Source organism: Lactuca virosa, chromosome 4 (genome assembly GCF_052849685.1).
Source record: "Lactuca virosa cultivar CGN04683 chromosome 4, Lactuca_virosa_CGN04683_v6, whole genome shotgun sequence".
Lineage (NCBI taxonomy): Eukaryota > Viridiplantae > Streptophyta > Magnoliopsida > Asterales > Asteraceae > Lactuca > Lactuca virosa.
The window spans coordinates 427,478,052-427,489,586 of NC_136429.1; the positions used below are offsets into that span (position 1 = coordinate 427,478,052).

The window sequence follows — 11,535 nt, forward strand, 5'->3', positions numbered from 1 at the left end:
CCCTTTTACAACTTTTGTGTGAGCTATGCAACCAAATACCCGTAAGTGCTCCAGATTTGGTTTTCTTCCAGCCCATGCTTCATATGGTGTCTTCTCTTTCAAGGCTTTGGTTGTCACACGGTTCAGTACATAGCCCACGTGTCTTACAGCTTCACCCCATAAGGTTTCAGGAACTCTCATGTGTTTTAACATTGTTCTTGCCATTTCAACCACCGTCCTGTTTCTTCTCTCTACCACCCCGTTCTACTTTGGGGAGAACGGTACTGTGAGGTGTCTCTTTAGACTAGTTGCCTCACAATAAGTGGTAAAGTCTTTAGACGTGAACTCACCACCACGATCAGTTATGAATGTTTTTATTCTTTCACCTGTTTTATTCTCTACCAGGGCCCGAAATTTCTTGAAGAGATCAAAGGTTTCATCCTTTGTCTTCATCAGGTATATCCACATCACACGACTAAAGTCGTCGACAAGAAGTAGAAAATACTTATTCCCTGATGGCGTTGCAGGTGTGATGGGGCCACAAAGATCTCCGTTAACCAGCTCGAGTTTCTTGCTTGCTTTGTACGATGCTTGCAGGGGGCATGTCGTCCATGTTTGTTTTCCAGCTTAGCACCATTTGCACAGACGAGATAGATTGATTATTCGGGGAACCCATGGACCACACTATTCTCTGACATTAGTTTAAGAGCATTGAAGTTTACATGCCCTAGCCTCCCATGCCATAACCAGTCTTGCTCCCTTCCTTCTCCTAACAAGCATGCTGCTTTTACCTCTTCCAATGCAATCTTGTACAACCTGTTTTCTGATCTCTTTACTTTCATTAGTAATCTACCAGTATGATCATGGATCCATAAGAATGACCCAAGAATCACTATTCTGTCACCGATTTCTGCCAGCTGACACAAGCTTATGATATTATTGCATAAGCTTGGGATATAGTATACTTCACTCAACAACCTTTGTTCTCCATTCTTGCATTGGAAGAGAATCGAACCCTTTCCTTCGATCCTCGCCCTTGAGCCATCTCCAAAACGAACATAACCCTTTATCGACTTGTTTATCTCACGGATTTTTCCTTATTCTCCTGTCATGTGATTGCTGGCCCCATTATCCAAGTACCATATCTTGGATTTTGTAGTCTCATCACCATTTGTTATCAGTTTTGGAGTTACCCGCTTTTCATTCAAATACACTTCTTCATGCACTTCAGTCTTACTGTATGCAGATAATAATAGGGCAGGTTCTTGATCATCAAATCCCTGCATCAAATTGGCTTCCTGAAACCTTTCCTTTTGTGGGTTCTTGCACTCTGCTGCATAATGGCCTTGTTCTTGACAGTTGTAACACACCATTGTGCTTTTGTCTCGACTTGTTGTGTTTCGTCCTCCATCGTGACTCGACTGTGAACCACCACCACGGTGACCCCCACGGTTTGAGTTACCTCTCTCCCGGCCTCTCCCACGACCACGTGCACCGGGATTATGTTTCCTGGAGTCCCGCTGTGATGATTTCTGGCCTTCATCCTTCTTCCTCTTAGTTTTGTCAAGCCACTCTTGATGTGTTAGGGGTAACTTTCCTTCATTGGAGTCGCTTTGGCCTCGTATTCTTTCCTCGTGTGCTTTTAGTCTTCCTATGACCTCTTCTACAGTCATATGTTGCAAGTCAGCAAACTGTTCTATGGTGGATGCAACTTGCACGAATTTGTTTGGTACTGCTCGAAGAAGTTTCTTGACCACGTATACCTCTTCAATCGTTTCACCCAACGCATGAATATTACTGATGATGTTCGTGACTTTGATAGCAAATTCATCCACCGTTTCCGTTTCCTTCATGCTCATCATTTCAAGTTCAGTCTTCAGCGTCTGAATCCTGGCCATCTTCACTCGATCAGCCCCTAAGTACATGGTTTTCAGAGTTTCCCACGCCTCCTTCGTTGTCTGCTTCTCTGCTAACGATAGGAGCAGATCTTCTGGTATGCCCTGGTAGATAGCCGCCATTGCCATCTTATCTTTCCGGACTTCAACGACTGTATTGGCTGTTCTTGGCTCTACTGCCTCCCAAACACCTTGGGCCTGCATGAAAACTTTCATTTTGATTGCCCAAGCAGCATAATTACTTCTCGAGAGCATGGGTTAGTGTAAAGTGATAGAACCATCTTTGTCATTGTTGTTTCCTGTCATTTTTGTCACTCGTGGTTGCACACGTGGTTGATACTTGGGCATATACCAGATTCGCTCTGATACCAAGTAATGGTGCAGCCCTTGTTTCGCACAACTAAAACAGAGTAGAAATGGAGAGGATTAGAAAGAGCAAAGCACAATACGATATGGGGCAATTTGCTGGGTTTTTCTCACTGCTTTAAAAAACAAAGACGTTACAATTACTTATGCTATCAATCAGCTAGAAATGTGGAAACACTAAACCACTTAATTTGCTAGTTCCTAAAGAAAAGGGAAAATGACCAACATGGCCTTTGAAAGCTTCCTACGTGAATACTGGAAATAAACATAAATGGTCCCCAACCTTTCTGGATTATCCCAACATAGTAAACAATTGACACAAGATAGTAACTTTACTCATTATTAAAACTCCTTTATCCAGTCATCAAATGTCAATTACATTTTATCTATCACAAGTTTCTAGATAACTACCTAATCACTAAAACTAGTATCTTCCTTCAGACCAATGCTCCTCGCATGCTGTAAGTGCTTAATCCTGCTCAGACCCTTTTGTGAGGGGATCTGTTGGGTTCTCTTCTGACGATACCCTCTTTACTACGAGGAGTCCCTCTTTTACCCAATGTCTGATGAAGTGGTATTTTTTGTCGATGTGACTAGATCTCCCATGATCCCTCGGTTCCTTAGTCAAGGCAACCGCCCCTTCGTTATCGCAGAAAATCTCCATAGGCTCCTTTATGGCTGGTACAACTCCAAGGTCTCCCATGATGTTCTTCAACCATATCGCCTCCTTCGATGCTTCGCTCGCTGCTATGTACTCTGATTCGCACGTTGAATAGGCTACAGTCTCCTGCTTGGAACTTTTCCAAGTCACCGCTCCTCCATTCAAGGTAAATACCCAGCCCGACTGAGAGCGGAAGTTATCTCTGTCGGTCTGAAAACTGGCATCACTATACTCTGTCACTCTCAAGTCTTCACTTCCACCAAGTACAAGGACCCAGTCCTTGGTCCTTCGTAGATACTTAAGAATGTTATTTACTGCTATCCAATGAGCTCTACCAGGGTTCCTTTGATATCGGATGACCATGCTCAAAGCAAAAGCCACATCAAGGCGAGTACACGTCATAGCATACATGATCTAGCCAACGACGGAAGCATATGGTACTCGACTCATTTCCGCTATCTCAGCATCGGTACTCGGGCTTTGAGTCTTACTCAATTTGATATTGCTCTAGATTGGTAACTCCCCTTTCTTGGAATTCTCCATGTTAAAACGTTTCAACACTTTATCCAAGTAAGTACTTTGACTAAGTCCTATTAGTCTCTTACTCCTATTTCTCAATATCGTTATCCCCAGAATATAAGCAGCTTCTCCGAGGTTCTTCATAGCGAAGCACTTCCCAAGACAAAACTTAACCTCCTGTAAAGTTGGGATGTCGTTTCCTATGAGCAATATGTCATCCGCATCCAATATGAGAAAGCTAACTATACTCCCACTAGCTTTGACATATACGCAGGACTCATCCTTACTTCTCGAAAAACCAAACTCTTTGACTTTCTCATCGAAACAAATGTTCCATCTGTGAGATGCTTGTTTCAATCCATAGATGGATTTCTAAAGCTTGCATACTCTATTCGAGTACTTTGCATCGATAAAACCCTCTGGCTGATTCATGTAAACATCCTCAGCCAACTTTCCATTATGGAAAGCGGTTTTGATGTCCATCTTCCATATTTCATAATCATGAAATGTGGCTATGGCCAGCATAACCCTTGTAGACTTGATCTTGGCCACTAGGGAGAAGGTCTCGTCATAGTCAACCCCAAGGGTTTGAGTAAAGCCCTCCGCAACCAATCGTGCCTTGAACGTATGCACTTTCCAATCCATGTCAGTATTCTTCTTGAAGATCCACTTGCACCCGACCGTCTTACGACCTGGTACATTGTCAACCAAGTTCCAAACTTGTTTGTTATACATGGACTGAATCTCACTGTCCATCACCTCTTTCCACTTTGCAGACTCCGGGCCTGCCATGACCTCCTTGTAGTTGTTAGGTTCATCCATATTTATTAGTGTACTATCACTAATAAACGTATCTCCCTCAACAGTTATATGGAAGCCATATAACACAGGTGGAACACTAACTTTACTGGAACGTCTAAGAGGTAAGGACTCGTCAATCAGTTCAACAGGAGTTTCCTCCTCGAGTTGAGCGCTAGTGTTTGAGGTTCCTTCATCACTTGATTCTTGAAGCTCTTCAAGGTCAATTTACCTCCCACTGTCCTCTTGGCATATGAGTTATCTCTCTCGGAAAACTCTTCTCCTCGCAACGAATACAACATTGGCACTCGGTCTATAGAAGAGATATCCAAAGGACTTATGTGGATATCCATTGAAAGCACACCGCTCACTGCAAGGTTCAAGTTTTTCATGAGCTTCTCGTATTATGAAAGCCTTGCAACCCCAAACCTTGATATGTGCCAACGAGGGAACCTTCCCTGTCCACATCTTGTGAGGTGTTTTGGCAACCTTCTTAGTTGAGACTAGATTAAGGATATGGGCGGCAGTCTCTAAGGCATACCCCCAAAATGAGATAGGTAACGAAGCCCAACTCATCATGGAACGAACCATGTCTAACAAGGTTCGATTGCACCTCTCAGCCACACTATTCAACTGTGGTGTCCTAGGCGGCGTCAATTATGAAACAATTCCATATTCCTTAAGATAGTCGTGGAACTCGATACTAAGATACTCACCACCTCGATCGGATCCGAGCATCTTTATCTTCCTGTCCAATTGATTCTCCACTTCTTGTTTAAACTCTTTGAACTTTTAAAAAGTTTATGACTTATGTTTGATAAAGTAGATATACCCATATCTGCTATAATCATCGATAAAAGTCACGTAGAAGCGATTTGCATCCCTTGTGGTGGGTCTAAAGGGCTCACACACATCGGTGTGTATGGATCCAATAATCCCTCACCCCTTTCACAAGTACCAGTGAAGGGTGACTTAGTCATCTTTCCAAGCAAACAAGACTCGCACGTGTCATCGGACCTAAGGTCAAATGACTCCAACACACCATCCTTTTGGAGTTGGGCTATGCGCTTCTTGTTGACATGTCCAAGACGACAATGCCACAAGCATGCCTTGTCCAAATCATTAGACGAATCAATATGCAACACATTATTTCCTAAGTTGTCTACAATCATCACAGTTTCATATATACCATTACAAGGCAGTGCTTCAAAATAGAAAGTGCCATTATAGAAAGCATTAATAGAACCAATTTCATTATTAAATGAAAATCTAAAACCTTATTTATACAAACCATGAAATGAAATAATATTCCTTGTCATTTCTGACGAGTAGCAACAATTATTCAATAATAAACCTAACCCTTTACTATGCAATAAAGAATAAACTCCAATCTTGGTGACAAGTGACGCTTTCCTATTCTCCAAGATGAAGTTCATCTTCCCGTGGTCCACATCCCTACTTCTTCTTAGACCCTGTAAATCAGAACAAATGTGAAAACCACATGCCGTGTCAAGGACCCAAGAAATAGCATGTGATGAGTTATTAGATTGAATAGTGTAAATACCTATGAATGTGGGCTTTATCTTACCATCCTTTATATCATGCGGATACTTCGGGCAGCTTCGTTTCCAATGCCCTTTGTCATGACAGTAAAAGCACTCTGCATCTTTCGGATTTGATGTGGGAGCAGCAGGACCACCTTTGGTTCCACTTGAAGAAGAACCATCATGAGAATTTCCCTTGTGGCTTTTAGAAAGAGCTTTCCTTTTCTTCGCTTTCCCTTGTCCAATAGCCAAGACAGGGGCAGCAGCAGTAGGAGTTAATGTGACAGCTTTTCCTTTCAAGCCGGTTTCAACAGTTCTTAAAAACCCTTCAAGCTTGCTTAAGGTCACCACGTCCTTGTTCATATGATAAGTCTTCTTGAACTGCTCATTACAAGGAGGTAAAGAGTGGAGGATAATATCAATGGCCAACTCTTCATCGAAGTTAACATTCAACTTGAGTAAACGATCCTCGTATCTTTGCATTCTTTGCAAGTGGGTCGTCATGGACTTCATCCTTCATTTTGGTTGTTATTAACGAGGCAACTATCTCCTACCTTTTTTGACGTGGACTTTGATGGTAATTTTCCATCAAATCTTGGTGCATGTCATAAGGCCAATAGTCCTCGTAGAACTTTTGAAGCTCGGGAGTCATAGTAGCTACCATGATGCACGACAACTTTGTTGCCTCTTTGCATCGAGCCCTATACTCGATGATTTCTTCGGGAGTAGCAGTAGTTTTGTTGATCTCGACGAGTTCTGAAAAAGAAAAGAGAGAAAGTTTAGATTAGATAAGAATCCATAATATAACACCCAAATGAAATATTAAGGCTAGGACCCAACACAATATTCTACAATTCGGAAGAGGGATGTCGTAATCCAATTATAAAATATTTGAAGGTAGGTAAATGACGATTTACCAATTTCCACCATGAAAAATGAAAAATGAACATTAGGTTTTAAATGAATTGAAATTCCAAGATTCTTTGAGATTCATTGAAATTTTCAATGGCATGTTTAAATCTCGATTATGCCCTTCAAGTTTGTGACTAGGATACCGAGGACTACAAACAAGGTGTGAATAACCATGCAAATGTGCTCGGTATTCTCGATGTCATTTATTACCTAATCAATGTGTCGGTTAACCACACACACTCCATTGATCTGTAATAAACATCGAGCCACCATTTTCCACCCTTGTTAGTCCAAGTTAGCGCATCGTTTAACCACACACGCTCCACTAACGACTTGGCAAGGTGCAAAGTGTAATTTCATGGAATATCATCATTTTCACAATTTTCCTAAAGTAACAGAGATTGGGAATTTATGAAAGCATTTAGTTACTTCATTATAATCATTATACTTATTAATGAGGAATTAGTTGTCCTATCCTACCCGTTCGTCTAACAACCCTCCACTAGTCAAGAGTGCGGTGGGTAAGAGTGGATACCCAATGAAGGTCATTTTATAGGTCGCTTCCTTAAACACCCCTTATAGACCAGCTTCGTAAATGAGGCCTACTAAGAGCAAGATTGACTCATCTTATATATATATATATATATATATATATATATATATATATATATATATATATATATATATATATATATATATATATATATATATAAGTATTAAGCTTTAACATTATAATAGTATAAGAGTTGTATTTTAAACTTTTAAAACACTAGGGTTTAGAATTTAATATTTCAAAATTAAAACTTTTTAATCAAATTTTAAATTCCAAAACTCGAGGGCAAGTTTTGAAACTTTTCAAAACTTTCTAGATCAAATTTAAAATAATTAAAATAATCATATAATTTTACCATTATCTAAATTTGACTTAATCCAATTTTATTTTGCAAGATAATTACAATTCAAAATTTACAAATAATTAATTTATCATATAATCTAGTAATTATCTTAAATTTTGATTATTATCTTCCAATTAGGTTAGGATATCCATTACCAAATATAAAAATCGGATTATGACAGAAAACATGGTTTATGGTAATTATCCAAATCTAATTTAGGCTAAAATTCTGAAAATCATGCAATCAGACGAGTCAACTTGTCAAGTCAGGCTTTGGACTCATCGAGTTGCCTCAACTCGTCGAGTCCCAATATGGAATCGTCGAATTCATCTGTCAAGTCATCATTGCTTACGAACCCGGAACACTTGAGTATTGGGTCAGGTCGACGTGGCCCATTTCGATCCATGTATACAGGTACGCTGGGCATAACCCCGTACGCTTGGCGTAACCCGATTAACCAAAATTCAAAATTGCGTAACTTTCGCATACGAGCTCCGTTTTTGACATTCATTTATTTCAATCTCATCTGTCAAGTCATCATTTAGACTCCGTCGGCAAATTTTGACTTTATTTTTAAATTTATATTTTTAACAGGCCGGGATAGGAAATGTCCATTAAAAATTCATAATTCCTTCATCCGACGTCCGTTCCCGTCTGTCTTTTTACCATTGCACTACTATTAACGAGATCTTCGATTCTCATTTAGATTGTTTTGGCTAGAAATCACTCGATCTAAAAATCGAACTTCGGGCTGCATACCGCTAAGCTGAAACTTAGAAAAATCATAACTTTCTCATACGAAGTCAGATTTGGACGCTCTTTTTATGCACGCTCTCGGTTTAACATATTCTACGACTTTCATTTAGATCGCTAAGACCAAATATCGCTCTAACGTAAATTCACTATTTACGTCGCGTTGTGTCGTGCCGGTTCTGTCGCGAAACTTCGGCAGGTCATAACTTCTTCGTTATAACTCGGATTCCAGCGTTCTTTATATGTACGGAACCCTTGTAACATATACTACAACTTAGTTAAGATTATTCCTTCAAAATAATATTCCATCAAAAAGTCATTTTTGACGCGTATTGACCTTAAATTGACTAGCCCTAATCTACGGGCGTTACACAAAAAGCCCAAGGTATCAAATCACAGATCTAGGGGACAGCAGAGCCACAGTCGGTGTGGCAAGTGTGGGAGATTGCACGATGGAGTGTGCAAAGCAGGGAGTTCCGGCTGCTACAAGTGCGGTCGGACTGGGCACATGAGTAAGGATTGTACAACTACTACCACTACGACTCCCACTTCAGCATCTGACCTGATTTGCTTTTTGTGCAATCAAAGGGGCCACATGAGGTCCCAGTGTCCGAGCTTAGCAGCAGCAGGGAAGGTGGCAGCACCTGCCCCTGCTACTTTGAGGATTACAGACGGCCGTCAGGGTCGGGCTGAGGCACAAGTGGCGAAGAGTAGAGCTTTCCAGATGACAGCAGACGAGGCGCGAGCGACTCCTGATGTGGTGACGGGTATGTATTTTCCTCTTATCTCTGTTTTTAGTATTGATTGTTTCGCATGGTTATACGTTTGTGTATAGGGTCGTTCTTAGTAAACGGCATTTCAGCTACAGTATTGTTTGATTCGAGGGCTACCTGATCATTTGTCTCGCTTGCGCTTAGCAAGCGGTTTTGCAGAGCTCCAGGGGCGCTGGATTGCCCACTTGAGGTTGAGATAGCTGATGACAGGACCGTCAGGGTCGCGAGAGTGCATAAGGGATGTTCGCTGCGGTTATTTGATGAGCAGTTTTCAGTGGATTTGGATCCTATTCCCCTGCGAGGGAATAAGGTTATAGTGGGTATGGATTGGCTGAGCCCCAATGGGGCAGTGATTGATTATGAGCTGCAGTTAGTGAGGGTTCGCACTCCTAGTGGGGGAGAGTTAGTGATTCAGGGCGAGAGGCCACAACACGGACCAATTCTTTGTTCAGCAGCGAGAGCGAGGCGCTACTTTCAACAGGGTTGCACGGGGTACGTCACCTATTTTATAGATGCCCGGGAGAAGGGCAGGGTGACGGTTGGCGATTTACTGGTGGTACGAGAGTATCCAGATGTGTTCCCCGAGGATTTTCCTGGGATACCTCCTGAGAGACAGGTTGAGTTCAGGATTGACCTGGTTCCTTGTGCGGCTCCGATAGCCAAGGCACCATATCGGTTGGCTCCTCTAGAGATGCAGGAGTTTTCTACGCAGCTGCAGGAGCTGCTAGACAAGGGTTTTATCAGACCGAGCAGTTCACCATGGGGAACCCCGATCCTGTTTGTGAAGAATAAGGACGGGTCACACCGTATGTGTATAGATTAACAGGATTTGAACAAGGTAACGGTGAAGAACCGTTACCCACTTCCGAGGATAAATGACTTGTTTGATCAGCTTCAGGGAGCATCTTGGTTCTCCAAGATTGATTTGTGCTCCGGTTATCATCAGATGCGGGTCAGAGGTGAGGAGGTACAGAAGACCGCTTTTAGCACCCGCTATGGCCATTATGAGTTCGTGGTGATGCCATTTGGGCTCACCAACGCTCCAGCCGTGTTCATGGATCTCATGAACCGCGTATGCAGACCGATGATAGATCGGTCTGTGAGAGTGTTCATCGACGACATCTTGGTCTATTCCAAGACTCAGGAGCAGCACGAGGAGCACCTGAGAGAGGTGCTAGAGACACTGAGGAGGGAGAAACCTTTCGCGAAGTTCTCCAAGTGTGAGTTCTAGTTGCGCGAGGTGCAGTTCCTTGGACACCTCATCAACCAGAAGGGTATATTAGTAGTTCCGGCCAAGATAGAGGTCGTGATGCAGTGGGAGGTCCCAAGGTCTCCATCTGAGATTCAGAGCTTCCTAGGTTTGGCAGGGTGCTACAGGAGATTCATCCAGGATTTCTCCATGATAGCAGTTCCGCTCACCCGACTGACTAGGAAGTCGGTGGCATTTCGCTGGGGGCCTGAGTAGCAGGCAGCATTTGAGACCCTCAGACAGCGATTGTGTGAGGCACCGATTCTTACCCTGTCAGAGGGAGTGGATGACTTTGTAGTCCACTGTGATGCTTCGATCACAGGTATGGGAGCAGTGTTGATGCAGCGAGGGCATGTGATAGCTTATGTAGTTTAAGCCTCACGAGGCTAACTATCCAACGCGACATTACCTCTATGGGGTCCATTGTACCATTTACACGGATCACAAGAGTCTGAGGTACCTCATGGATCAGCCGAATTTAAACATGAGGCAACGTCGGTGGTTAGATGTGGTAAAGGACTACGATTCTAAGATCCTTTATCATCCGGGCAAGGCCAACGTAGTGGCCGACGCCCTAAGCCGCAAGGTGATGGCGGACCCGATCAGAGATATATGTCTGAGGATGAAAGTGATTACTCCATTGTTGGAGCAGATTAGAGAGGCATAGGTTGAGGGCCTAAAGGAGGAGAGACAGAAGTGTGAGAGGATCGTAGGCCGAGTAGCTTCTTTCGATTATGACAGTTGAGGATTGTTGACCCTTCATGGGAGATTTTGGGTGCCGTACTGGGGAGGAGTACGACAGGTGTTGATGGATGAGGCCCACAAGTCTCGATTCTTCATCCATCTACAGGCGACGAAGATGTACAGAGTTCTTCGACCAGATTACTGGTGGCCATGCATGAAGCGGGATGTAGCGTGGTATGTAGAGAGATGCCTGACCTGTAGGAAGGTCAAGGCAGAGCACCAGCGACCCCACGGTAAGATGCATCCGTTAGACATTCCCATGTGGAAATGAGAGGATATCACCATGGATTTCGTTACTAAGCTTCCCAGGACTGCGCGTGGAGTTGATTCGATTTGGGTCATAGTGGATCGGTTGACCAAGAGCGCACATTTCATACCGATCCAGGAGAGCATATCGGCCGAGAAGTTAGCCGATATTTATGTGCAGGAGGTAGTGGCACGTTATG

General features: G+C 42.9%; 1 protein-coding gene across 1 annotated transcript; it reads right to left on the reverse strand.

The window, feature by feature from the left end:
- Nucleotides 1–1,076: 1,076 nt before the first annotated feature.
- On the reverse strand, nucleotides 1,077–2,090 carry LOC145106608 (uncharacterized). Its single transcript, XM_079043568.1, has one exon. The coding sequence runs from the start codon at nucleotides 2,088–2,090 to the stop codon at nucleotides 1,077–1,079; it is 1,014 nt and encodes a 337-aa protein (XP_078899694.1).
- Nucleotides 2,091–11,535: the final 9,445 nt, after the last annotated feature.